The sequence below is a fragment of the Pogoniulus pusillus genome, chromosome 1 (genome assembly GCF_015220805.1).
Source record: "Pogoniulus pusillus isolate bPogPus1 chromosome 1, bPogPus1.pri, whole genome shotgun sequence".
NCBI classification, from domain to species: Eukaryota; Metazoa; Chordata; class Aves; order Piciformes; family Lybiidae; genus Pogoniulus; species Pogoniulus pusillus.
Window position 1 is genome coordinate 6,512,258 of NC_087264.1, and position 26,984 is coordinate 6,539,241.

The window sequence follows — 26,984 nt, forward strand, 5'->3', positions numbered from 1 at the left end:
CTTACACTCTCTCTTCAACTCCTCATACTCAACGATCCAAAGTGTCAGAGAAACAGAACATTTTCTAGTTGTGGACACTAGATGGGACAGGACATAGTTGCTTCCAATTACATTCTCCATGGGATGTCCAAGCACAGTCAGTGTAGTTTTTGCACAGACTGATGATGCTGATCATTTTAGAGAAGGCTCCTTTCCTCCAATAACTGAGACCAGATGTGGCAGGCAGGTAAGTCAGCCTTAGAGTTACAATAATCTGTGACAAGCCTAGAGACTGAAGAGATCGCTGGTGGAACTCAGCTCCAAATCAGTCCAAATGCCCTAGGCTGGATTCAGCTGCAAGAGAGGACATCACTGCCTTTCTATGCAATGCATCCACTCACTGGGTTTCCCTCCTGGCTTTGGACTCATAGGTCCTTAGTGCCCATAGGGCTTTTCTGCCATTTCAGTATCATCTCTTGCCCTCAACCAGTCCTCCCAGAGATGAATAAGCTCTCCTGAGCTGTTTGTCCTCAACTCAGATATGGTGCAAAGAAGAACCCAGTTTGTCCTCTCTCTCTGCACACAGCCTTACTGGACACACAGGTTTCCTTGGCTAATGTGAGCTTTCAATCACAATACAGCAAGGCAGAGGAAATTAGAAAGGGCTGCTTGTGCAACAAAAAAGGAAAATGGCAGGTTCTTCTGCTTTGGCCACTAATCTTCCCACTATGAGATAATCTTTCCTTGAGGCACTGGCACCACCTTAGGGCACTCATGGAGCAAGTATTTACCTTCAGCCCTTCCTTCAATAACTTTGATCATCTAAAACAAACAAAAAATCTCTAATGTATTACTCTGAAATTCAGCCAGTTTGTAAACTGATACAAGTTTATGCATTGGTATTTTTGATCAAAGTTCTTGTCAAGCAAATAAAATTATATTCTTGTACAACAATTTACTTCATCTGTTCATAAATAAGATTTCATAATCATTTGTCCACATCCTCGCTATCTCCAAGTTACAGCACAACAGTAATCCTTTGAATTTCCTTCTTTTTCCAATGCTGCAAAACACTCAGTTAAAGTTGAGGAGAAAGCAGTTTCAGTATCAGAGCAAGCTCAGATATCACTAGCAGCTTGTCTGCAGTAGCACTTCCCTCTCCGCTCACTTGCAGAATAAATAAATTCAAGTAGAGTTCTCCCTGTTCCTCTGTACTCGACCTGGTTCTGGTATCAGAGAGCTCAAATTCCTCTCCACTGCACTGCACCTGACAAAGCAAAGCCCTGCTCCTCTTATACAACAGGTCTGTCCAGTTCTTCTCTGCTTCCTGATTCTGTGACTGAGCAACAACTTCTCTTGGTTTTCCCCCTTCTCCTATCATTCTAACTTTCCTTGTCACCACTTAGCAAGCTGCCACTAACCCTTCAGGTTTGGGTTGGTCTAAGATAACAATCACATGTCATTGCATGTTTCTGAGCTTCCTGCATCTTGAAAAAAGTAATGAACTGATTTAAGTTCATGGGAAGAAGAATTTTAGAACTACTTGAAAATGTTTAGACAAAAAAAAAAAACACTCCAAAAGTGATGTTCAGAAGAAATGTCTGAATTATAATAACTGAAACACCTAACTTTTCAAAATGTCCAAAGGGCAGAACACACAGGTTAACAGGAGGTGCACAAAATTCCCACTGGACTGGTTAATTTGGAAATGAGTTGCTTCCTTATCTATATACAATAAGCACTGCCAGTGTCCTTTCTTAAATCAAACAGGATCACAGTGATTTTTTTTTCCTATTGAAATATTTAAGAACACCTCATTGGTACAAAAGCTTCTGGATTTATAACATTCACATTAATACTCAGACAACTGAAATTCTAACCTAGTTTTAAGTCAGCTTTGCCTTTATTCTGCACATAAAATTTTTTTTTTTTTTTGAGGATAATCACCTTAGACCCTGGTATGTTCAATGACAACTTCAAAACTTGTCTTAACTTCAGCAAAAAGATGTGCAAAAATTAAAATATACTGCAACCCCTCTTGATTTGAAATACAAATACAGACTCTCAACATAGGCTATCAGGGAGTGACAGAGGACTAAGGGAGAACAGAGCAAAGCTGGGGGTGTGGAGATTCAGCCTGGATGTGAGGAAGAAGTTGTTCAGCATGAGAGTGCTGAGAGGCTGGAATGGGTTGCCCAGGGAGGTGGTTGAGGCCCCATCCCTGGAGGTGTTTAAGGCCAGGCTGGATGAGACTGCAGCCCACCTGCTCTAGGGTAGGGTGTCCCTGCCCATGGCAGGGGGGTTGGAACTGGGTGATCCTTGTGGTCCCTTCCGACCCTGACTGATTCTATGGTTCTAACATCCTTCCACACCTTGCCTTGTTACTGTTACTACCTAACACGCTAGCCACATAACACAGACATTAACACACCTCTCCCTTCACATATCTAACTTTCAGTGAACCTGATTCAGCAACCCTTAATCAAGCAAAGTGTTAATATAATGAAATTAGACTTCTGTTTGAATAACTCAAAAACATGTCTTAACTCTGAAATGCAGGAAAAACTGTTGACTGTGAAGACTGACCCTGCACTTCGTCGGATCTTAGGGCTCTCAATGCTAGAATTCTGCTGGAACAGGTTATAAATGGATCGAATTTTCACTATCTCATAAAGCTCACCATACATCTTTAAATACAAGCCAAATAAAAGTATCCTTAAAAAAAAAAAAAAAAAGGATCAGCTTACCTTTTAGTTCATTGCTTTGCACATACATAGTATTTTTACATCATAGAATCATAGATTCAACCAGGTTGGAAGAGACCTCCAAGATCATCCAGTCCAACCTAGCACCCAGCCCTATCCAGTCAACTAGACCATGGCACTCATCCAATCTTTTCTTCAACACCTCCAGGAACAATGAAATTTTATGGCTAGTAAAGAAACCCACCTTAAGTTATAAACCAAATGAGAAAGCATTCTCCTCAAAACTGAGAATCTAAAACATAAACAACTAGAAAAAAGCAAAACAACAACAATCAAAATAACACCCAAAAAATCATCAAGACCTTTTATGTTGATTACACATTAAAGTTTTGCATTCAGTAGTCACTCAAAAGAGTATCTCAAGAAATTCATCCATTAGTATGCAAGAAACTAAAAGAAAATAAGTCTTATTTTTTCAGACCTAATTTGAATATCCTTACCTTCATTATAGCCACTAAATGAATACTGCTTCTTTCTCTCAACACAGCACTCTGAAGAACACTCCTCCCTCTAAACAAGAGTGCTTACTGAAGGTATGTTTAGAAGTCCAACACCAGCCTACAGTTTAATTCCCTTGTCTAACAAGTGAATTATATTCATAACTGGATGGTGATTAACACCAAACAACCCAGCACTCACACAAACAGCACAGCAAATCATTCTTTTCAAACTGCCAATCGCTGAGGTCAAAACATTCATGCTTTTAAGTCAAATTATAATCAACCTCCTCCCCGCCCATTCTGTTATTTGTTATTCATGCATTGACAAGAGCATGGAGGCCACAAAAAATTATTATCTTGAAAGAACCTGCACTAGTTAAAGAAGAAACACAGTATGTAAACTCTGAGAGGAAAACGGTTTATTGAGTTTTAAGGCAAAAAAAAATCCCACCTAAGATCATAGAATCATACAATCATCCAGATAATTCCTTTTACACTCCTGTCATTTCATATGCATCACAGTCCTGTAACTACAAGTACCTTTAGTACTGAGGCAAGGAATTCCTTTGAGGCTCTGGCCAGCCTGATCTAGGGTAGGGTGTCCCTGCTCATGGCAGGGGGGTTGGAACTAGATGATCTTTGTGGTCCCTTCCAACCCTGACTGATTCTATGATTCTATTTCCTACCTTGTTATGAGTCATGGGGGCCTGAATTTTGTTCTCATCTATTCATGTAAACCTCTCATTATTAACCAGCTAGAGACCAACCAGATGAAGCATTAGCCTTGCATGTAAATACTGTGATCTATGGAGTTTGCATAGGTGTGTTGTATATCCAATGATTCTTTGAGGGTATAAAACAAATTATCTAAATATAAAATTACACTTAACTGAATCTTGATTTTCACTCAAATCCTTTTAATGGCAGTTGCTCAGCAAATCTTTGAATCGCAAGCAGTTCACAAAGTTCAGTGCTAGCCTCCAAAGAAAGTATCAGCTTTCGATTTTAAAACTGTTGTCAACAAAAAACTAAGGAAAACAAACAAAAAACTCTGTCTTTATATTGCACTGGCATTCAGATTCAAGCTATTGCCCCCCTTATCTTTCTAATCGATACTATTTGCTTATAGCTGTAGTATTACTAACAAAATGTTAGCAACCCCCTTGAAACACTACTTATGACAGCAGCAGCACACAAAAGACAGCATTACTAAAAACTCTGAAGAGATGGAGTTTTCAAGGCAGAAACTCCAAGCCGTACTGCTGCCATGTTTCCGAATCCGAGAGCGCTCTCGGTTTCTGCTTACCCACCCTGGAGCTTTAAAGCAGCCGTGACGTAGGGGAGACGTCCATCCTGCCCGGCTGTTTACTGTCTCCAGCTCCACTCCGGGGCTGGTGGGTAAACACGCTGGCCAGTCCTTTCATTATCTGCATAATCCTAGCCTCTTTGATTACTGGACTGTAATACCAGTGCCCGAGCGAGCTTTCATTCCCGAATTATGGCCCCGCAGAACACGATCCAGGGAGTGCCAAACCAGATGATTAAGCGGCGAAATATGACTAGGCATGAATTATATTGTTAATATTTCTATCATTAGCCACAGAAACAAGGGGCTTCTGCAGCTAAAAGCAGCTACACATAACGAAAGCTCCTCCGCTTTGACACACTTACTAAATAAAAGCAACTATTTGAGTAATTTTCTTCTTTGGTTGTTTTGACACTGAACTGTATTTCAACAGTTTGCAAATTACTTCCTTTTTCAAGCTCTACCTTGAAACAACGTTAGAGGAAACTGGTTCTTAAAAAGGCAGGCTCAAATTACAATCCCTGACTCGCAGAGAATCAGAGCATCATCATTTTTTAGCAACTCACTGCCTGCATTTAAATATATATATATCAAACCCCCACAAGTTTTGGATTTATCAGCATATTGTGTTTCTTTTCACAAAATCCAGATTTAAAAAACCAAGCAAACAAACTCCTTTTTAAAGGAGTTTGTGTAAAACAGCCATGAAGCTTCATCTCTGTTTTTTTTTTTTTCAATCAGCATCTCTGGAGTTTCACTCATTTCTATAAAGGTAGCCATTCCCCTCCTTCAGACCTCTGATCATCAAGGTAAGGTTGGATGTTTCAAGGCAAGGCTGGACGTGGCACTTGGTGCCACGGTCTAGCCTTGAGCTCTGTGGTAAAGGGTTGGACTTGATGATCTGTGAGGTCTCTTCCAACCCTGATGATACTGTAATACTGTGATCTGCTTGACTACTTTTAAAACGTGTCTGAAAACAGGAAGGCAAATGTCCAAAGAGGGCAGAAGTTAGTCAGTATAAGGACATGTAACACATCACAATACATTACTGTATGTTACACCACAAAACTAGTGGAATAAACATACTGCAAGTCCTCAAAGAGAAACTTGTAGGCACTGTAAAATACCCTTTCCCAGTACTAGGAAAAGTTGTTTGATATTCCCTGAAATGTTTGGAGTCAAAGAAGGGGATAGCAAGAGAACACAGAAATCATTTGTCACTGAACTGTTTTCAGCTGGACAATGAAGCTCATGCAAATGCACACGGTACCAGCATTCTCCCCAGCAGTAAATAAAGAGGGGAGAAAGGGCATGCAAAGACAGTTGTGCTCAGGGCAGGCAGAAGGAAGTGAGAAAATAGAAGAGCTTAAGCAGGATCGTAGTTTCAAACTATTTTAAATCTACAGCCCTAATTTAACCTGGCAAAGCTTGCTAAAACGTGCTCATGAAGAAACTAAGATTTGATGAAGCAACAAAACTAAGTTACGGATGCCAGTAAAAACAATAAAAAAAGACAGAGCACACCACCCTGAGGAAGAAAATTTAATTTGCACAGTGAAAGAATTAATCTTTTTAATTATAATAACTTTGAAATATTTAGTATTTAAAAGCAAACAAACAAACAGCAGTGTGATTAAAAGAGAAAAGACTCCTCAACTCAAAAAGCTAGCGAAACTACTGTGCTCCAGGCTGGATCACACCTGAATCTCACTAGTCCTTATCATTACTTTTAATCCAGATTTGAAAGATGTTAATGACATGTTTCTTTTTTAAAAAGAGAAACAAAAATGGAGTTAAATTTGTTTCTGTGAACAAATTTCTTAGCTACAATAAAATCAGTGAATCTTAAAAGAGTTTGCATATTTTTAGCTCATTTTTCTCCAACAAAACAAGACGAACATTCTTAAAGACTGTCAAGTTTATTCTGTATTACAAGATATTAAAAGAACACTGAGAAAAATACTCAAATTAAAAGCACCCATTAATTTTCAATGTCCAGATTGAGACAGCCTGATTTTTCTCAACATTTACTTAGCACTATCTAGCATTCAGTGTTAGTTCCCACCAAGTTCACTTGTATCTTGAGTCATCATCCATTCTGTAAATCACAACCCAGTATCTCAAGCTGAGTAGCAAAAGAGCAAGCAGATCTGAACAACTAGCACATACAGAGCAGAGAAAACAACAAAGTTTAGTTCCAATGAAAGATCCAGTTTGTTCAACTCGTGACCGTATCTGGCTACTCATTCTTAATGATTTTCCTAGACACTTTCAAAGCTTCTGAAAGGAGTAATGCTGAGCATTTTACAACTGCAGATTTAGGAAACAGTGAACTAGAAGGAACCACCAGAGCAGATAGTCTAACCTAAATGAAACAACCTGAGATTTCCTAATGAAGAAATGCTCTGTGAATTAAGTCAGTAACTTGTGTTGAACTTAAATACAACGTCTCTAGAAGCCATGTCTCTTGATTTGAAAGCACACAAACAGAAAATCTAACATCACTTTAAGTGCTCCTGCCAGCTTGTATTTTTCCTCCCTATTAAAAACAGATGCCTCATTTCTGGCTTTAGGCAACAGCATTAGCTCCTCTTGCATATGACCTGTATTTTCCCCCCATAAGACACTGTGATCATATCTGCTCTCATGCTTTTTGATAAACTATTCTCATAGATTTTTTTTCTTAATTGTATTGCATAAGGCATTTTCTCTGGGTCTTTGATCATTTAATGGGTCTATACCACTCATTTCCCTATAGCTTCCTCCAGTATACCAAGCCCCTGACTCTATGATGCATCCTAGTATTGATCATAACCCCAGTGCCACAGAGAGAAGTAACATTGATGCCTCCACCATACCTTAAGAGGAAACTAATCATGCTCATTTGCTCTGTGAGGAGGTTTAATGACAGATGTCAAAAGCCTGATCATTCTTAATTATGATAATCCTATCTAGCTGTTACACACAAAAAAATAATCTACCATCTCAACTCTGCCAAATCTGGGCTGGTAGTCACAAAGCAAAAGGCTGACAAACAGTAAGAGACCAAGAGAAAAGTCCTAAAGCAACAACTCCACGTGGGCAAAAATACACTCTTTCAGAAAACACTCCTTAGAAATTCCACAAGGAAAACAAAAATTTAGGAAACTATGTACAGAAATTTTAGCCACATTGGTGTAGTAATAAACAAAATAGTAAGCAAATGACAAAAAAACTTTATGAAAACTGAAAATCTCTTTCTGTCATAAGCAAAACTAATAGCAAAGGTAGATCAGTAAAGAGTGCAAAAAAACCCCTCTTGCTATTTTCTCTGTCTCAGGTCAAAAACAGAACAGGGGTTTTTTTTTGGGGGGTTCATGAAAAAAATCAACAATCTCCTAACTTTTAGTTAAATTTGCCTCAAATGAAATGATCATTTCTGGAATAATTATGCCATGGAAAAAAAATGCATTTTCCATGTAGATCCAAGTAAGACACTCTTATTTGTACAAATATTAGTCAGTGTGAGGTATGGATAAGACACATTGAAAAGAGAAGTTTTTCCTCATTTCTAGAGCACCTGCTTTAGCCACACAAAATTAAACCTATTCCAAAGATAAAAAAACCATGAATCACTTCTTTTCACTTTTGTGTAGGTAAGTATGAATTGTATTCTACAGGAAATGCTTTTAACCATGTGTGCAATTCTTAGCTTCTGAAGTATAAATATGTCCATTGATGTTAACTATTTAATGACCCAGCACAGAGATCCTGTAATCAATTCTCCTCATGGAAGAGGTCATAAAGGGAGTTGCATTCACAAATTAATTAGAAGTTCACAGTCCCTGCTTAAATTAACTACCCTGGTCCTGAGCAATGGCTTCCTTAGGCTTTTTCTCTAGGTTTAGTCACAAAGCGCAACAGCTTCACACAACCTCTTTATCTCTTCACTCCACTCACCAAAAGGTAAAACAGAAATGCTGGGGTAGCACATTTCATGTGTCCAACACAGTATGTCACAGGCCAGATATGGATAAAGAGCATTTACACTCTGGCTTGGCAAGAAGATGAAAAGCCAGGGCAGCTCCCAGGACTAACCAGCCCACAGAGGAGGCCAGAGCAGGGATAAAGGTGGAAAAAAATAATGTTTCCCCTCATGGGCTGTACAGTTCTGCATGAAATCCAGGCCTCAGTTCTATCACCTCACTTCCAGCCTCTTTAAGATGCTCTCAAAGGCTGCAGCACAAAATACACCCTTTAAGTAAATTTTCAGTGTAACAGCTTAGAAAAATATTAACAGCAGCAGATACACTGAGCTTTATGAAAACTTCAGAAGACAACACTCCAGAGCTTTCAGCTTAACTTATATAATCAGAAACAGTAGTACACCCTTTGAAAAGTAAAGCCCAAATGTTGCATCAAGCAACATAATTTACCAAAAAAACCCCCAACTCTAAGACAGGTGGAAAGAGAAAGGAGGACTTGAGGTTCGATTTTTCCCTCCTCACATCAACTGAAGTAAAATATTTGCAGCTGAAGCCTGTGTTGTTTCATTCAAGACAAACAGCAAATTTTATCCAGGCAGTAAGTACCTTTTTAAACCAAAAATCCTCTGTCATTTTCCCCTGCAGTTCTTTCAGTCACTAAATGGGTTTTAGGCAAATCTATTAAACAGCTGCTTAATAATTTCAAGTAGTTTTGGTCCAGGTAGCATTTGCCAACCTCTTAGCTACATTTAGTATCCTCCCACAGTTGAAGCCTAACAGACTTCTCTATTGAGACTTAAATCAGCAGCCTCTTTGTCTCCATGCAACTGCTCTTTTACTGAAAATGGTATGGCAGCACTGAAAGCACAACATGAATTCAAGCACTGAAGCTGGTAGAAAACTTCCCGTTGTCCAAAAGGAAAAAAAAAAGCAGCAAAATTCCCACTTATTTCCTCACTGGAAAATGTAAAATGCAGGCTCTCCCTTCTCCCAACAGCCACATGAATGCTATCACAACAGCATATGCAATTGCAAAATAGACATTCCAGTGTTCAGATTCACTAACTGTTCTGCTAGCTACATTTCTTCCCTTCCAGGGAATGGGTTAGATGGAAAAAAATTGTTCAGGGCAGGTAGCAGAGAAGGACCACGCTGCTTTTACATGGCATCTATTTTTTTCCTATAAAGGAAATCTCTGCTCATGTAAATAAGCTTCACTACAATTTACATGTCCTCTCAGGATTCTCGGAAGTATCAGGAATAGAGAGCACTGAAATTCCACACCAACTTTTGCCTTCACTTTAGTATTGTAAGAATGTGGGGTTTTCAGTGTGATGCATGTTCCTAATCATTCATAAGAATATTAGGACTGCTGTGCCACATTTACTTAGCATTGCTGATCCTTGTCATCTTCTACAATACAAAACTAGAAATATTTGTGTTTAAAGCCAACTACCTTTTAAGAACAAAAGACTTAAAGAAGTATTAATGGTGTTTGAACCCAGGCCTGCTATGTAGAGTGGCTTCATTAATAAAAAACTCTGCTGTGCAAGTTTGAATCATAGAATCAACCAGGTTGGAAGAGACCTCCAAGATCATCCAGTCCAACCTAGCACCCAGCCCTGTCCAGTCAACTAGACCATGGCACTAAGTGCCTCAGCCAGGCTTTGCTTCAACACCTCCAGGGACGGTGACTCCACCACCTCCCTGGGCAGCCCATTCCAATGCCAATCACTCTCTCTGACAACAACTTCCTCCTCACATCCAGCCTAGACTTTCCCCGGCACTACTTGAGACTGTGTCCCCTTGTTCTATTGCTGGTTGCCTGGGAGAAGAGGCCACCCCCTACCTGGCTACAATGTCCCTTCAGGTAGTTGTAGACAGCAATGAGGTCACCCCTGAGCCTCCTCTTCTCCAGGCTAAACACCCCCAGCTCCCTCAACCTCTCCTCATAGGGTTTGTGTTCCAGGCCCCTCACCAGCTTCATTGCCCTTCTCTGGACACCTTCCAGCACCTCAACATCTCTCTTGAATTGAGGAGCCCAGAACTGGACACAGTATTCAAGGTGTGGCCTGACCAGTGCTGAGTACAGGGGAAGAATAACCTCCCTTGTCCTACTGGCCACACTCTCCCTGATGCAGGCCAGGATGCCACTGGCTCTCTTGGCCACCTGGGCACACTGCTGGCTCACTGCCATTTAACATGATCATTATCCCCACCCTCACTAACCCAAAGACCTCACAAAATCAGACTGTCACTAAGTGAAACCAGAAATCCATCCACCCTGACAAATGATACCTAATACCTTACTATTAGACAAGCACAAAGGCCCAACGTCTTACAACTTCTTTAGCAATCTTCATCAGTTACCAAAACATACAAAAGCAAGAATAACACATTAAAAAAAACATTTAGCTGGATTTGCATTTGGAGAGTTGACTGTTGATGACTGGTACTCCCTATTCTCCTACTTGAAAATGCATAGCTTATCAAGTCCATTAAAACAAATATCCTCAAGATCTTGCTAAAAGGATCATATTTTGCCCATTAGTACATGCAAATTACAGGCTATCTTTTTTCTAAAGTTTTTCATCTTCTATTACTCTAACGAAACAATCATAAGAGGAGCTCTTTATGCAGTCCTTAACAAAACCAACACACCAAAATGTCAAAACCACTACAAACCAGTACCAAGATGCACTTATTCTTTCAAGAACAGACTTCTCAACATGCATGTGCATGCACACACACACCCCTCCTTGAACTCAAGTTAATGCATCCACTCAAATCTCAAATGGTCAGCACTAGCAAATGTGCACTCTGGTTTCTACTTTAGTCATGCACATGAAAGCAAACAGTTATAAGTCCAATTCAAATTTACACATTAACCATAAAAAAATCAAAATAAAATAATTCAATTTCTTTCCCTTAAAACTGTAAGAGATGTTTAAGATTAATCAGGTGATAAATTCCACCTTTAATTTTATCATACTTCTAGATATGAAACACTGTAAAACTTTACTTGTCCATTCTCTAGGAATGAAAATAAGTCATTTCTTCTGTTATTTGCCAAGATCTATTAATATTGACCTCAGAAATTAATCTTCCCAAACTTATACCCTTAGATTCTATCATACTATACTCTTCCCTATTCCAAAGACACAGTTCTGTAGGAGATAAAGTGGATCAAAGATATATTGAAGATTATAGATTATGCAGTTAGAACAAACACAGGCAAGTATTTCAAACAGCTGACCCTACAAAAAGGAATCACATTCTGTTCTCAAGATGATAGACAAAAATAGAAAGCACATTCCACTAGGAAAATGTTTACTTAATAATTTATCATTTAAGAACTACTACTGTACAAATTAAAGTACAAAGACAGCATACTGGAATCATGCAATGGTCATAATACAGTTTTGATTTTGATTCTGACCAGATTTACCAAGTTTATTCCAACCTGAATCACATTTCTGTTATCCATGTCCTACTTTTAAAACTGATTCTATTTTTTTAATAGGAGAAAATGAGATACACAGTAGTGCCAAAAAGTCTAGAAATAGAAAGATAAAAATCTCACTGTATCCAACTGGAAAGAAATGCCAGTGAGATATAACAATCAATTTAGTCCAGACATTAATAAGTTCCTTAATGATCTATATAGTTAAAATAGCAGATAGATAACATCTGAGGATATTAAATAGAGAACTTTGAGTGAAGTCAGAAATAATAGAAAGAAACTTAAGCAAATTCCTTACGTGGTCAGAAAAGAAAAGTGAAATTCAGTTTGGAAAAACACCAACTAATACATCTGGGAAAAAATAATCCCAAATATAGATATTTAATACAGACAAGAAACCTTGGAAACAGCATGCAGAAAAACTGCATTAATCACTAATGCAGCATGAGCTCAAAAGAGGAGGAGACATTGTCTATCTAGCTACTTAATCTAGGAATGGAGGAGAAGGTTGAATTACTTCCCTTTCACCCATTTGACTTCTCTCTCTCAAAACAAAGCAGGCAGGTGGACACTCTACCTTTGTTGCAGCTCTGGACATGAGACAGGTCCTGTTTCTTGACATGTTTAAAACTATATGGGTAAAAATATTATCAAGTCCTGAATGCTTTATCTAAGAAGATGAACTATAATGAAAAAAAACAACCCAGTCTCTGCTTTATTATTGTATATTAAATATAATGGAAAAATCTCTGTGACAACACATAAAATACCAGGTTTTTATTCCTGAAATATAATACTTATCCAGAAACAAACAAACATGAAAATATGTTTATTTCCATTTGTTTGTTATTGACCATGAAGTTTTGGCACATTTTACCACAAGTGGAGTAACTTCGATGATTCTGGCTCTCAGATGAATTCCTGCTGTAGTGCAGTGCCTGTTCATGCTAGGATCAACTGTGCAAAACAAGGGGATACCACAAAGTACTCATGTCAAATGAGGTCATCCCTCATGTCAATTATCTCTGCAAAATCCTTGATTAAGGATGTTTTTGCAACAGGAATAATGGTTCCTTACTGAGAAGGAAATAAAAGATACTTAGAGATACTTTGAAATCTGTTTCTAGACACTCACTCACTTCTAATAAAAGCATACCAGAATATCCAGAATAGAACATCCTGAAAGTCTAAGAAAAGTACCTTCACTTTGCAATATCAACTAGAATTTCTCCAATTCCCTTACTTTCTCTCACAACCAGCTTTAAGAATGCTTTGTGTTTTCTGAGGCTTAATTTTCCTTTTGTAAAAGCCTGCTCTGAGGTGGAGATGTCCTCACTGAGTACGTTAGCTGGAATAATTTGTCCCACTTCAGATCTGATACCCAAACCAAACTTTACACTCAGCCCTTCTGGCCCATAAGCAACGGAGTCCAAATGTTGTTTGCTGAACTTAACTGTGGGCATTATGGATGTGATAGTTTATAGACAACAGGATACTGAAAGAACAGGAAGAGGAGCAGACTTGCCCTGGGAAATTCAACACATTTCTCCCGCCTTTGAAATTTCCTACTATTATTAGAAGGTGGAAAAAAATACTGAGATACTCTGACGAGATCTGTGGTTGTTTCTTACTTAAAATGATGCTTTTTTTTTTTATTTATTATTTAGGATATTTCTTTGCTCTTCCTGAAATTAAGGAATGTGCAAACTATCACTCCCTGAGCTGAAAATTTCAGAGTTACTGGGAGGATGGTGTAAGCATAACCTCAAGCATTCTGTTCCTTTCTCTTTCCTTGTTAGGACCCCTTTTTGACTACCTGCAATGAAGCGTGTAGAATTTTATCAGGTGCCTTTTCACTAGCTTATGCCTACCCCTCAATTTAGACCCCATTTGTTCATTTCTCCAATATGAAGGAACTTGATGCACTTCTTTTTCTCGCAGCTAACAAGATTTAATCTTTAACTTAGATGACATTCTAAAGCAGTTTACAGTAACACACTTTTTAGATTCTGGCATCCAAAATATAAGCTAACAACCATCCTGCTAGGGTGTCCCCACCCATGGCAGGGCATTGGAACTAGATGATCCTTGTGGTCCCTTCTAACCCTGATTGATTCTATGATCCTGACATTCTGTCTCTTCCTTGAACTGCTTCTAGAAAGCCCTGTACCCCAACTTCCCCTATGTAACTAAGAGGTCTGCTCCTGTACCTTTGCAGATCCTGAGACTACTGTGCTGCTTTACCAAGAGGCAAAAGCAGGTGCTATAACTTTGGCCACAATCTCCATCACTGAAGACAGACAATTCTGGAGCTACTCTTCTCAGAAGGACTAAAAACTACTTTTTGCCTTTAGCTTTTCTAGTCCTAAAAATAACAACTAGAGTGGCTTCTAATCTTGAGTAAATTACCTATTAAGGTCTAGGTTTGGCCAAAAGCAGATAGAGATTTCCACTAAGACCCTATATTAGAGGCAAATCACGGTGGAGACTATTTTCTCTCTCTTTGCCCTGCTTTTTGCACATTTTAAAGATGGGTAGAAATTTCAGCCGTGGAAGTTTCTTAGCATTGGCAGGGAAGAAGGTTCAGTTTCTTCTAATAGGTAGGACACGGGTAAAAAAAAGGGGAGAGGGGGAGAATCTACACAGTGCATGGTGAAGGAAAATTATTGTATGAATAACAGAAAGGGAAGACTGTCACCCAGTAAGGTTTGATTACTGCAAGAGAGGCAGGATGGCACTAGCATGCTCTTTCAGAGAGTGGATCTCCACCCTGACAGGTCTAGTCTTGTCTCCAGAGGTGAAGAGAAACAACTACTCTAACTCACTGATAGAGACAACTACTCTAACACAGTGATAGAGCTCAAGAAGATGACTGGACTATTTTCTTCCCTGTATAAATATATCTAATTTTACAGTATTAACATTTTCAATAACCTCTATAATCCAGTCCACCCGTATTGCTTGTTTTCACATGTATTAGTGAGTTTTATCACCCTCTTGTGGAAAAATTAGTGAATTGTATCAATCAGAGTTTGTAAGAAGAAGGAAAAAGTGGGAGTAAGGAAGGCAGTGCTAAAAAAAAACAATCAAGGAAGAAAGGAGAAGCATGGTCTGGATGGAATAACAGCAAAGTGAAGGAGAACCAAGATTACCAGCAGTAACACAGCATCACCTCAATTTCTTCAAAAAGCTATCCCAAAAATGTTATTTGAGAACACCAAAGATAACAAGCTGCCAAATTTAACCTCCTTCAGTAACACTGACAATATTCACCAAACAAGTTATGTTCTCTATCTACAGAGACTGAAGAACTGTCTCAGCTGCAACCACTACCTTTTGCACTTTTTCCACAAAGATGGAAAAACTTATTTCCTATAAACAATTTTGAATAGTTCACCTTTTGTGAAGTCAGAAAACACTTTAACTAGATAGATTTTCTTATTTATAAAGAGACTGCATAGAACATCTGTGTCCTGTAGTTGGAATGTGAAAGAGAAGAATGCACAAGATAAACTTGCAAAGAAAACTAATGGAAGTTTCTGCATTCACATTACAACCTACTGGGTAATATAAAAGACAAACAACACTTAATTCCTCTAAAATACAGAATCACCCTTTCCTCAGTTTCTGATTATCCCCAACAACAAACCTGTAACATGAGAAGGTTGTTGTAATCTCCTTTTACAAGGTAATCCATATGACAATATTTTCAAGACTTTGAAAAGCACCAAGTAAATTTCCTGTCATTTGCATTTTAAAACTTAAAAACCCAAGGTTGGTACAAGCACACACATACCAAAAAAAGAAAAAACTCAGGATAATGCTAAACTCATGAGGTCTGTAAAGAGGCACAGAAATCCCAAGCAACCAAAGGCCAGCTCAGCTCACAAAGCCATTACAAGCATGGTAAAAAAAAGAAGAGATTTCATGAAGTATATGCAAAACTTCTTGAATGTGTACAAAACTTCTTGAAGACCTTTCATGAATCTCACAGAAAACTACACACCACATCCAACAAGTGATTTCTTCTTAATGACACTAAACATTTTTTAAGTTCCTCAAAAAGAATTAGAAACCATTATAAATAGTAATTCTAATGAGAATCTTGACTTTATGACAGAAGAATACCTAAACACTTCCCTCTCCCATTACACAAAGTACATGTCTCCCCAGCCACTATTCACAATGAAAAGCATAACTTGCTGTCTGACAGTGAAGTACTTCTCCAGATAACATACAATTTCAGCTTAACCTTATTCTTCATGAAGGTATCTGATTTTTCTGAATAAAAACCTCTGTATCTGAGTACTTAACCACGATCTCCAACTCGTGGGGGTCAAGTCCTAAAATTAGCATTTTTACCAGTAGGTAAACAGTTACCTGCATTTATTTATTCATCCCTGAGGTTACCACTGATTATTTCCCTTAGCCACTGCAAAATACCCATCAAGTTAAGAAGGCTAAGTCTGCAATTGATGTTTTGCAGCAGACATATCTTTTAAAATTCATTAAAGTCTTCCAAATCCCCCTAATTATGCACAAACTTGTATAATCAGAATAACTGCTTGCCTGCAACTCTCATAGATTGCTCCGTTCTGAAGTCCAACATTAAGTTATTAGAAGAAGCTTTTTTGGTCAGGGAACACAAGAAGCTACTGCTACAGAAGAGCTAACACTGTGTCCAGTAATGCTCAGATTTTACAGCAATCTGCTATTCCATTTTTCCTTACAGGAAGCTACCCAGAAAGAATCCCTTTCACCTTCCCATCCTTTCTGCCCACCTAACTAGGTACATCGACTCTGTCATAGTGTCCCAGACTCTTGCAGGTGCTAGGGTAGGGCCATGCACTTCACAGGTAAGGAAAATACCACAGTTAAGCATCTGTGGTACACATCAGAAAAGAAAAAGTAGCAGGAAAAGTTAATCAAGGGCATAAAGACAAACTAGTGACCTTTTTATCTAAAAGTGTATTAATAAAACATCATTAAGTGTTGAAGCGTTTTGAAGTTATTGTATTACATACTTGGTTTTCAAACAGCATGACTTAACAGAATTAATATCAGCCATACTGTCACCTGGAAAACAAAATTTCTAGAGTATATAAAAAAGTACTAAGCCAATACATATATTAAATATATATTAATATGTATGTCAAACCTATCTAAAAATATGAAGAGCTGCAAAATTACACACATGCCACTATCCACTAGAAAAACTGTGCTACTTTGAAGCTAGCTACAATGTTTTGGTGAGAAGGACTAGATCATAGGCTGTGAAATGAAAACAAGAGTGATGTCTAATTCCCTCATAGGCTTGCTGAGATGTATAAAAACATAAGTGAAAACGTAGATGAGACACTCGGCACTTCACTCTCACTGGGGCTGCTGGCTGAGCTGCATCTCTCTAACCTCACCCTCCATTTTTGGACTAATCCACTTTGCTTCCTAACACCCTGGCCAAATCTCCATTCTTCCTTGGGACTAGGGTAAGGTTGAGAGGGGTAGGGGTAAGGTAAAGGGGTGGCTGACAGCCCCTCCTGGGGACTTGGGTTTCTGGGAGGGCTGTTGTGTTTCTGTATTACCTTTTTTACCTTGTATATTTCTGTACATACTGTAACTATCTGCTTGTATATTGTGCTAGCTGTAAATATAAGCTTTATTCATATTTCCAGAGCCAGCTGAGTCTAGTCTGTCTGATTTCTAAAGTCGGGGGGAGCAGGGAACACCCAAACCATCAAAAAAACCTAATGGTTGAAAAAAAAAAATGTATGTAAATCATTATTGCTGCTAATCAAAACTGATTCCACTGTAGCTGAAATTCAAGACTTTGTCCAATACAATCTTTTCAATCAAGTGCAACATTTACAGGCACAGGAGTATTTTACACTAGACAGCTGCCTTATCTTTGGAAATTTCTTGACAAAGATCCTCAGACTGTAGCTGCAACTTCTTTATTTTTAAAGAGAAGCTATTGATCCTACATAGAAGTCCACCACTGTTTCAGTTTTGCTTAGTTAACTATTCAAGAGGACAAAGGATCAAGCACACCACTAGAATCAGGAGGAGGTGTAATACTCTTAACAGTCTGGTTTACACTGAAGCCCCACAGACACTTGCCTCATCAAAGACGAGAGGCAGTATACTGTGGTGTATCCTTGGGAATTTCTCAAAGAAGCTCTGCTATCAGAAATAAAGCTTCATGTAACTGCCCCTGCAACAAAAACTGACACTGAGGTTCTAAACCAAGATAAGCCCAGCCACATCCTTTTGAAAGACTACTCTAGTACTATTCTGGCAGATTTTCCTTCACCTTTTTTGAAGTAACATGTGCCCATTTGCTGATATTTATGGATTTGATGGTTACCAAGATTACAGTTCCATCACTAATCTATAAATGCCCAACTCTATCAAAACTCACTGAACTCAGCACGTCCTCTTGCCTGCTACTTCTGAAGATCTTTGCCTGATTGAGCCAAAGAAACAGCAATAACTTGAATGGAAAAAACGTAGGTGAAAGGAAGTTACCCTGAATCTAAAAATAGTTTTCTGTCCTCCTCCCACTCCCCAGAAAGCATAAATGAAAGTACTCTGTTCTCAGGGAGGCAGTAGCTCACAGCCGATGAATGCAAAGGGACTGCGTCCTTACTACAAAGCATTATCAACAAACACAAGTAGCACTCCACTCAAAATACTGAACTTTAAAAACAGAAAACAAGCTCAAAACCTAAACATTATATATAATATTAAATATATAACTAATTTATAAACACAGATATACATCACAGATGTTTAATACACACAGATTTCATAAATAAACATCATAATTCCAGAGACAGAAAATGTCCCTTTCACAACAGTAAAGCTCCATATCATAACCAATTATAAAGGCAGCACTATACTTCAACAATGATGTGTGCCATACAGCAATAATTGCATAGCTAAGCCATAACTGGAATTTGTCAAAGGTGCTTTGGGTAAGGAACATAAAGGAGGTACTTATTACAGAAACAGGGGGTTCTATTACAGACGTACAGGGCTAAACATGGACACGAAAAGAAAACTGCAGTACTATGAGAGAAATACTAAAGAGCCATAATGTACAAATACAAGCTGAAAATAGAAGTCTCTGATGATGGTGAAGTCTAAACATTCATCCAGAAAAATACCAAGATTTTAGAGTTAATGTTGTAAAGAGTAGAAAAATATATTCCGTGCCCTACTTAAATGTTACTTCACTTTTAAAATAAAGACTTTTAAAAATAGACAAAAACAGACAATGAAAAGGTGAAAATGATCAGCAGTTAACATTTCCAGACCATCAACAGAAATTCCACAAGTAAAATAGCTACATGGAGGGTTTCAGATTAAAAAGCAAAATATAACACACACAAGTAAACAAAAAAGGCACTACCACAGCCATCGGAAAATCACCAGACTTAATAAGACTCAGAAATAAATACAACTGATTGGAAATGTTAGAAGATCAGGGCTAAGCTGACAGAATTTCTCACCAAGTGTGGTTTCACTACCACACTGTTAAGATAAGGAGGTATTTTTTTACTATGATCTTAACTTCAGGTCAGCATTTCTACACATGTTCATTCTCTACAGAACTACATTTCCAACGGAGAAAACAAAAACAAGCAAGGAAAAAAAAACCATCAAAAAGTTAATATGCTGTCATTATTATATGGCCCCTTCTAAACACCAAACACTTGTTAGAAACCACTAGAAATATTCAAGATTATTTGAATTATTCCACTGCCATCAGATGTTACAATTAAAAGAAATTTAAGTATATACTCAAAAAACAACTGCCAAGACCACAAGAGGAAGTGAAGAAAATAATTCTGTATGATAAGAACCTCATATATATTAAAAAGTTAACAGGCTAAGTCCTTCTGTGTTTTGAGATTGTGGCCCTAATCACAAACCTTACACAAAGATGGCTCATTATGTCCAGATTAATTTCAAGCAGAATGGGCACGAGATCCTAAAAGCAGTTCCAGGACTGACGCTTAGGAGCACTAACCAAGTTCCAGCATTTCTTCCACATTTTGAATTAGGAGTTCTGGGATCTACTGCCCGTCATAGAAAGCAGTATTTATTTAACCACTCCAAATCTAAATCCCTGTTTATAAGATAGTGGAAAGTATTTAGCCTAAGTGTACTATTGATAATTTACTGATATCAGTTAAGCACTCAAAATTTCACAGTGTAGTGGAGGAGACAAGTAGTCAACCCTTATGAAGTGAATGGAAGATAGAAGCTCTTTCTTCTTCTACAACTCAAATAGCAACTAATTCCATGTGTACAGTTCTGAAGGTAGTAGGCCCAAGTCTAAAATATTCAGACTTCTTTATCATAAAACAGATTTTTTTTTTTAAAGCAAAAGTAGATATTTGAAAAAGAAAGTGCACATCTTGCAATTCTCCATCAGGAGTCTTTTGGAGCTGGTGGGGTTTTTTTACTATTTAGGAACTTCACCATTTGACCTAAAGATAGCATTCATAAGAAAAAACTTATAAGAAAATCTCAACTTCAGGGAAATAATACAATGATCAAAAGCAAGCAGCAAGTGAAAAGAGATTCTCCCTTTTTTCACTACGCAATGCTCTTTTGTTGCTACTATAGCAATTCTTTAATGCCATGGAAACTATCTGATAAACGTATTAGAAGCTCAATAAATTTCACAATATTGAGGTAGCAAAGCAACTGGTACTGTTGACAGAGAACTTCTGTTTTGATGGCCTGTTCTAAGGAAGAAAAATGATCCAGCAATAAAAATCATATTTTCAACTGCTTTCAATAAAAGTCTACAATAGTCTAGAAAACCTCAAAGTAAACTACACTAATTACATTAGATCACTGGAAAACGTGGGAAGTTGATAGGAAAAAAGAAAAACTGAAAACCCTGAAGTTAGAAAAATGGGATGCACTGATTTAAAACTGAAGGCTTACTTTTGGATGGTTTGCTTTAGCATATTGTTTTAATGAACATGAAGGAGATTGTGAGGAACACACTGAATAACAAGCAAGATTTTCTGTCTGGTTTCTCAAGATGACAAACATGTATTCATAACACATATGATCTTTTTAGTCATCTGAACAGTTCTGGGCTCCTCAATTCAAGAGAGATGTTGAGGTGCTGGAATGTGTCCAGAGAAGGGCAACAAAGCTGGTGAGGGGCCTGGAATACAAACCCTGTGAGAAGAAGCTGGGGGAGCTGGGGGTGTTTAGCCTAGAGAAGAGGAGGCTCAGGGGTGACCTCACTGCTGTCTACAACTACCTAAAGGGAGACTGCAGCCAGGCAGGGTTTGGTCTCTTCTCCCAGACAACCAGCAAAAGAACAAGGGGACACAGTCTCAAGTTGTACCAGGGGAAGTATAGGCTGGATGTTAAGAGGAAGTTCTTCACAGAGAGAGTGATTGGGATTGGAATGGGCTGCCCAGGGAGGTGGTGGAGTCACCATCCCTGGAGGTGTTTAAAAAAAGCCTGGATAAGGCACTTAATGCCATGGTCTAGTTGAATGGACAGGGCTGGGGGATAGGTTGGACTGGATGATGTTGGAGGTCTCTTCCAACCTGCTTGATTCTATGATCTTTACGTACATCTTCATCCAATGGACACTCCCCTCCATTACAGATACTGGAAGAAAATCAAATTAATTCCCTCTTCCCCTTTTAGAGATAATACTGAAATTGCTCTGCTTTCACATGTCCAGTACTGCAATATACTTTTTTCCAAGCAGCTGCTTTCTAAGAATTGCTTTCTAACACTGCACACCTCAGAGACTTTCAAGTAAAATGAGGATGTATGCAAAATGAAAGTAAAATAACCCTCCAATAAATAATACACCTATCCAATGCACACACAGTATTATCCTTCTCTACCTAACAAGCATGATTTCAGGTGTGCCACAAACTTGAACAAATCTGGGCTGGGTTTATGGTACAGAGGTGGAAGTACTCATTCCCAGAAAGGGCCCTTAACTGATACTGTTTTGCCACAAACCAGTTATCTAAAAGACATGCCATCCCTGACCAACAGTCTCTTTAAAAGTAAAGCCAAAATCTAAAGCCATACTGCACTAGCAAGAGCATGCAGACATTTTAAAATGCATGTGAGATTGAAACATGTAAGAGTACACATACTGAAAATGAAGGACATCTCTATCACAACTCCCACAAACACTCCTCATACCCATTCCTCCACACGTGAAACAAAGAAAAAACTGCTAATTTCAAAGTGTTACACTGGACATTAGTCATACTTTAAAAGGTAACTCCAAAACAGATTCAGCCACGAGGCAATAAATAAAAATATAATTACATTTTCAGAAAAAGTTAAGTCTTTACTGCAGGCAAAGAAAACACTTTTTTGGTCTGTGGCTTTTGAAAACCTAAACTCAGCCCAGCAAAGCCCTTCAAAAGGCATGTCTTATTCTCAAAACACATTTAAAGTTTGGTTACAAAAAGATACAACATACACACTTTTTTAATGGAGGAGGGAGAACAAAAAACCAGTAACAATTTACTTATTCTGGAATAAGCAATACTGAAAATTCCAGACCTTACTGCATTTCCTAAATAGCAGGTTATCCTTCAGACATGCACATAGCATCAAAGTACACTGTCCCATCCATTTTTCATCCTTGAAATATTTTTATTACCAAATGAACAACAAGAAGGGTGACTTATCTATCTGTTTTTGCAAAACAGGCATGCACGTTCACAGAAGGCAACAGACTGCATTAAAACACTACCAAAACAAGCCATTTCACTATATATGACTCTGCCCCTAGGGAAAGGAATGAGAGCAGATAAGATGTGACAGATGTGTAGTCACATCACTTAATACACTACTGGAAGGTGCTCAAATCATCATGGTGACAAGCACAGTATAAAAACTTGCAAAAAATGAACTAAGCATTTATCTAGTTTTCTGCATACATGATTCCTGTAATCAAAGAAGAAACTGATGTCCATAAAAGTGCCAGGAGAAAGCAGACTGCAAATGTCAATACGTAATGCAGTTACCAAAAAACAACCCACAATAAACAGAAAATAAGGAAACATAGCAAGTATGGTTTTGTCAGTACATCTCCTCTGCTGTGAATATGAAATACATTTCAGGTTGAACTCAAGGTCTGTCCTCTAAAAACTTCCTTACTATTTCTGAAGAGGTTTAATTAAACTTGAAATTTACACAAAACAGTAAGCTTAAGCTTAGGAAATTAAGATTTCTGAATTGACTTCAATTTTCTGAGAATTTAAGAAGCATTTTGCTGAGATCTCCTCCCTATTTTGGTTTGAAAGATCTAAATTAAAAGGATAAAATCAGACATCTTACAGTTAACAGACTAAAGCAATAGGACTAGTCACTTGTTAGAAGTACAAACTTAGAAGCTTAAAAAGTCAGGATTTTCAGACAATTGACTAAGAAAAGCATGAAAAATGGAGAACATTATTTCCTCACTTCTTTCAAGTTTAATAACACTTAGTATTGTAAATAACAATGTAGGTCAAGAATATTTCCAAACAACTAGCATGATTTTTAACTGCCAGTGTCCCTTCAGCAAGGATAAACAGCACTGTTGTTTCAGAGAGATTGTTAGGCTCAAATCCCACAAATTAATCTGAGCAGGTAGACCCCTGTGCCTCTAGAAATCTGCATTAAGTCAAATAGAGAAAACTAACTCTCAGGATCAGATTCTTAATTTGAAGCTGGACCACTGTAACTCATTATGACACTAATCATAAATGTCTGACCAACACTCTCTGCTCCCCATCTGTCTGTTTTATCTTATTACAGCTTTATATCTCAATCCACTGGACTAGCTACCACAGTCAAATTAAGCACCTGCCTATGGCTGTGCTTCTGCCAGACCAGGTTGTCGAGTTTATCCCCTGAATGGGACTACACAATAGAATAATTGTAACAATGTTGCCTGGTTTATCCCTTGAATGGGACTACATAATAGAATAATTGTAACAATGTCTTCATTTACACAAATACAAACAAAGCTCACCGTTTTTCGCTTAAGTCAAAGGATAAACTATCCACTTCAGAAGTGTTGTAATTTTCAAAGGAAAATGACCTGCCTATTAAAAATTATCTGCAAAAGGAGCCACTGCTTCTTTATCACACAGTCACAAAACGGTGAGAAACAGACATAAACCGGTACTCACTGCAGACTACAAAGTCAAGTCCATTGGCACCAACAGACCCTAAACTGAGAAATGCTGAACAGAGGGGGAGTATTCTCATAAAGCATTACTCCAGGCCTCCCACTCTTCTATTCTCTGCACTTTCAAGTAGGTCACTGTCAGGCACAATGCAATAGGACTGCATGGACCTTTCTTTTGACTCAGTATGGACATGTGTGCAATCTCACAGGTGTCCCACAGAAGTTTCAACACCACCACCACTAGAACTAATCCTAGAATTCTAATTTTAATGGAATTAAATGACACACGTTGAAGAGTGAGCACTTTGTGGAGGCTGATTTGAGGTTGAGTTTTTTGGTAATTTCTCTCTTCATGTGAAGAAGTGAGGTTAGGAACTAAAACAAAATGTCATTACACATTTAATGCATATTTCAATATTCTGATTAACAGATCTGTCAAATATGTTGAGGAAGGAATGTGGGAAATATATTTGCCCACAAACCAAAAATGAAACAGATATAATATGATTCTATGGTAATATAAAACCTATGATTCTATTCTATGATAATATAAAGCCTATTACTCTTGCTAGTTTCCAGAATTATCAGCAAAAATTATGCTTATTTTCACTACTTACACGAGAGAAGAGGAATAGCCATGAAAAAAACCACAAAACTAAATAAACTTTTTGAGAACTCAGTGTAAAAGAAACACTTCTGAAAGTCAATTCCCCCATCCTTTTCAGACAGACAATTCTGAGAGGTGCTTTTGGCCTTTGGATTTGTACTGAAATGCAAAGACTAGCATTCATGATATTACAGAGAGGCTGGCATCCTTTCAACAGTAGTGTGCTAAATAATAATTTTCTTTCCCAAATTAGAGGCTAAATCTGCCAGCAAAAACTCAACCAGAGGTAGGATATGCAGGCACTCAAAACAGTAGTGTCTTGCCTAAGACCTGATTGGCAGCATCTTTCCTCTTGAGAGGCTGCGGCTCATGGGACCCTTCGATTTCAAAACTCATCAGAAGTCAGGAGCTGGGAGGTACCTATTCACAGGGTCCCATCTCACCTCTAATATGTTGCTCTAGGCCATTCAAAATAAGCCTCTGGGCTGCATTTGTCACCACTGTCAACAGGTTGCAGACCCACACATCAAGGAAAAATACTAAAAACTAGTTCCCCTCTGCTCACAAGTCAATTTCCCTTTACCAAAACTATTGTTCATTTACCTCAGCTGTTGAGGATGCACAAACTAAAATACACACAGCCTGAATGCCTTAAAAATTCAAGTCATGATACAGGTTAGCAACAGTATTCAAAAATGTCAAAAGTAGTGCAAACAATTACCACACCCTCAAGTGACAGATAAAATATTCTGTAGTGCTTAAGTACATACATTTCTGGCATAAAGCACTTCTCATTGCTGGCAAAATTTCCCTGCAGTTTCTGGCAACAGATTACTTTAAATTTAGATTAAATGTATTAAAAATCCTTCTTGACCTTACCTTTTAGCAGAGGCAGGGGAGTTAACTCAATAGGCTTGCCCTGAGACCTAAACTGGGAGGAGCTTTGTGACCTCTTCTGTCTGGCTTTTCTGACGGACTTCCGAGAAAATCCGTCTACTTTATCCACTGATGGAGGAGTAGTTGGTGCTGAGGACATATCCCTACTGAAGGAAAACAAATGTTACAAATATATTCCAAATGGATGAAACAGGTAAAGACTAGCAAGCATTTTCTAAATCTTCTTCCTACACCACTCATCTAATGACAACTCACCTAGATCAGCTGTTAAGAGAGCTGATGTGTATACAAACCCACATGCCTCCAAATTGTATGAAATAAACTCAATGGAACACTGCAGTAAGTCTTCTCATTCACTTTTTTATCTGTGTCCCTCATTTGATAAAAAATCCTGTACAAGAAAAGTTCAGACCTAATGCTGACAGTATGCCAACAGAATACGTAGGATTGTGGCCTTAAATTACATATTCTTTAGGACAAAATAATTTCAAGTCACTCTGCAAGTGACCACACATATTACAGAATGGGTGCACAAAAACATACTAATTGTTTTTGGCATTAAAGTAATCGATACATGTAAGATAAAATAAAAATAGGGAAAAAATTCAGTTTATTTGCACAAGACTTTATAGAAATTTAAGAAAGTATAGCAAAATACTACTATGCTTCACTAACTCTGACAAATTTTACACACTAATTTTATTCTCCATATCAGAAATACTGTGTTATTTTACACAGTTACTCTACATACTGGCATTTCTGTAAGAACAGCAGTGTGGTAGCCACAACTGTTCAAGTCTTGCAGGGAGAAGCAGAACCAAAGAAAGGTTTCTGCAAAGTTTGTTTCCTAGTTCTATCAGATGGTCTATGAAATAAGCTTCCTCCTGTAAAACTTTCCTTGGAGTATTCCTGTAGCTGATTCCATACTACTAAGAAATACCAAAAGAAAAGATTCAAACAGTGAATTAATCCATCCAGCTATTTTATTTACTAGAGTTGTCCTGTTTGTTAAAAAGGCCCATCACATCTTAGTGAAACACATGAGTAATACTGAAGGGAAATGAGCTGGGAGGAACGTAGGCCTACATATTTCAAGCAGCTCTGTGTACAGTTAGCTTGGAACACCAGCACGTGCATCCCTACTGAAACCAAGAGAACTATCTGCATTAATAACACAATCACATTAACAAGAACAGAGTAGCTGATTTCACTAAGGCTACAAACTCGGGCAAAGTTAAGCATGGGCATAAGCATTTGCAGGATCAGGGTCTTAGAACGTGTCTTTGGAAAGCATTACTCATCCTCAATGTCTGTTGATTTCAATTACCAAAGTGACTCGTATGCTAAAAGAAGTCGATTCCACACTAAAGAT

At 38.1% G+C, this 26,984-nt stretch overlaps 1 protein-coding gene across 3 annotated transcripts in view; it reads right to left on the bottom strand.

Annotated features, from left to right (window-relative positions):
• The window catches only part of PPP2R5E (protein phosphatase 2 regulatory subunit B'epsilon), an 88,998-nt gene that overhangs the window by 59,901 nt on the left and 2,113 nt on the right, over positions 1-26,984 (bottom strand). For 2 of the 3 annotated variants that reach the window (XM_064156745.1, XM_064156580.1), the window contains exon 2: positions 25,595-25,758. In XM_064156745.1, coding sequence (XP_064012815.1) covers positions 25,595-25,751 — 157 coding nt within the window. In that variant the 5' untranslated portion in view covers positions 25,752-25,758. The remainder of the gene's footprint in view (positions 1-25,594; positions 25,759-26,984) is intronic. The other variant, XM_064156660.1, reaches the window with a different exon arrangement.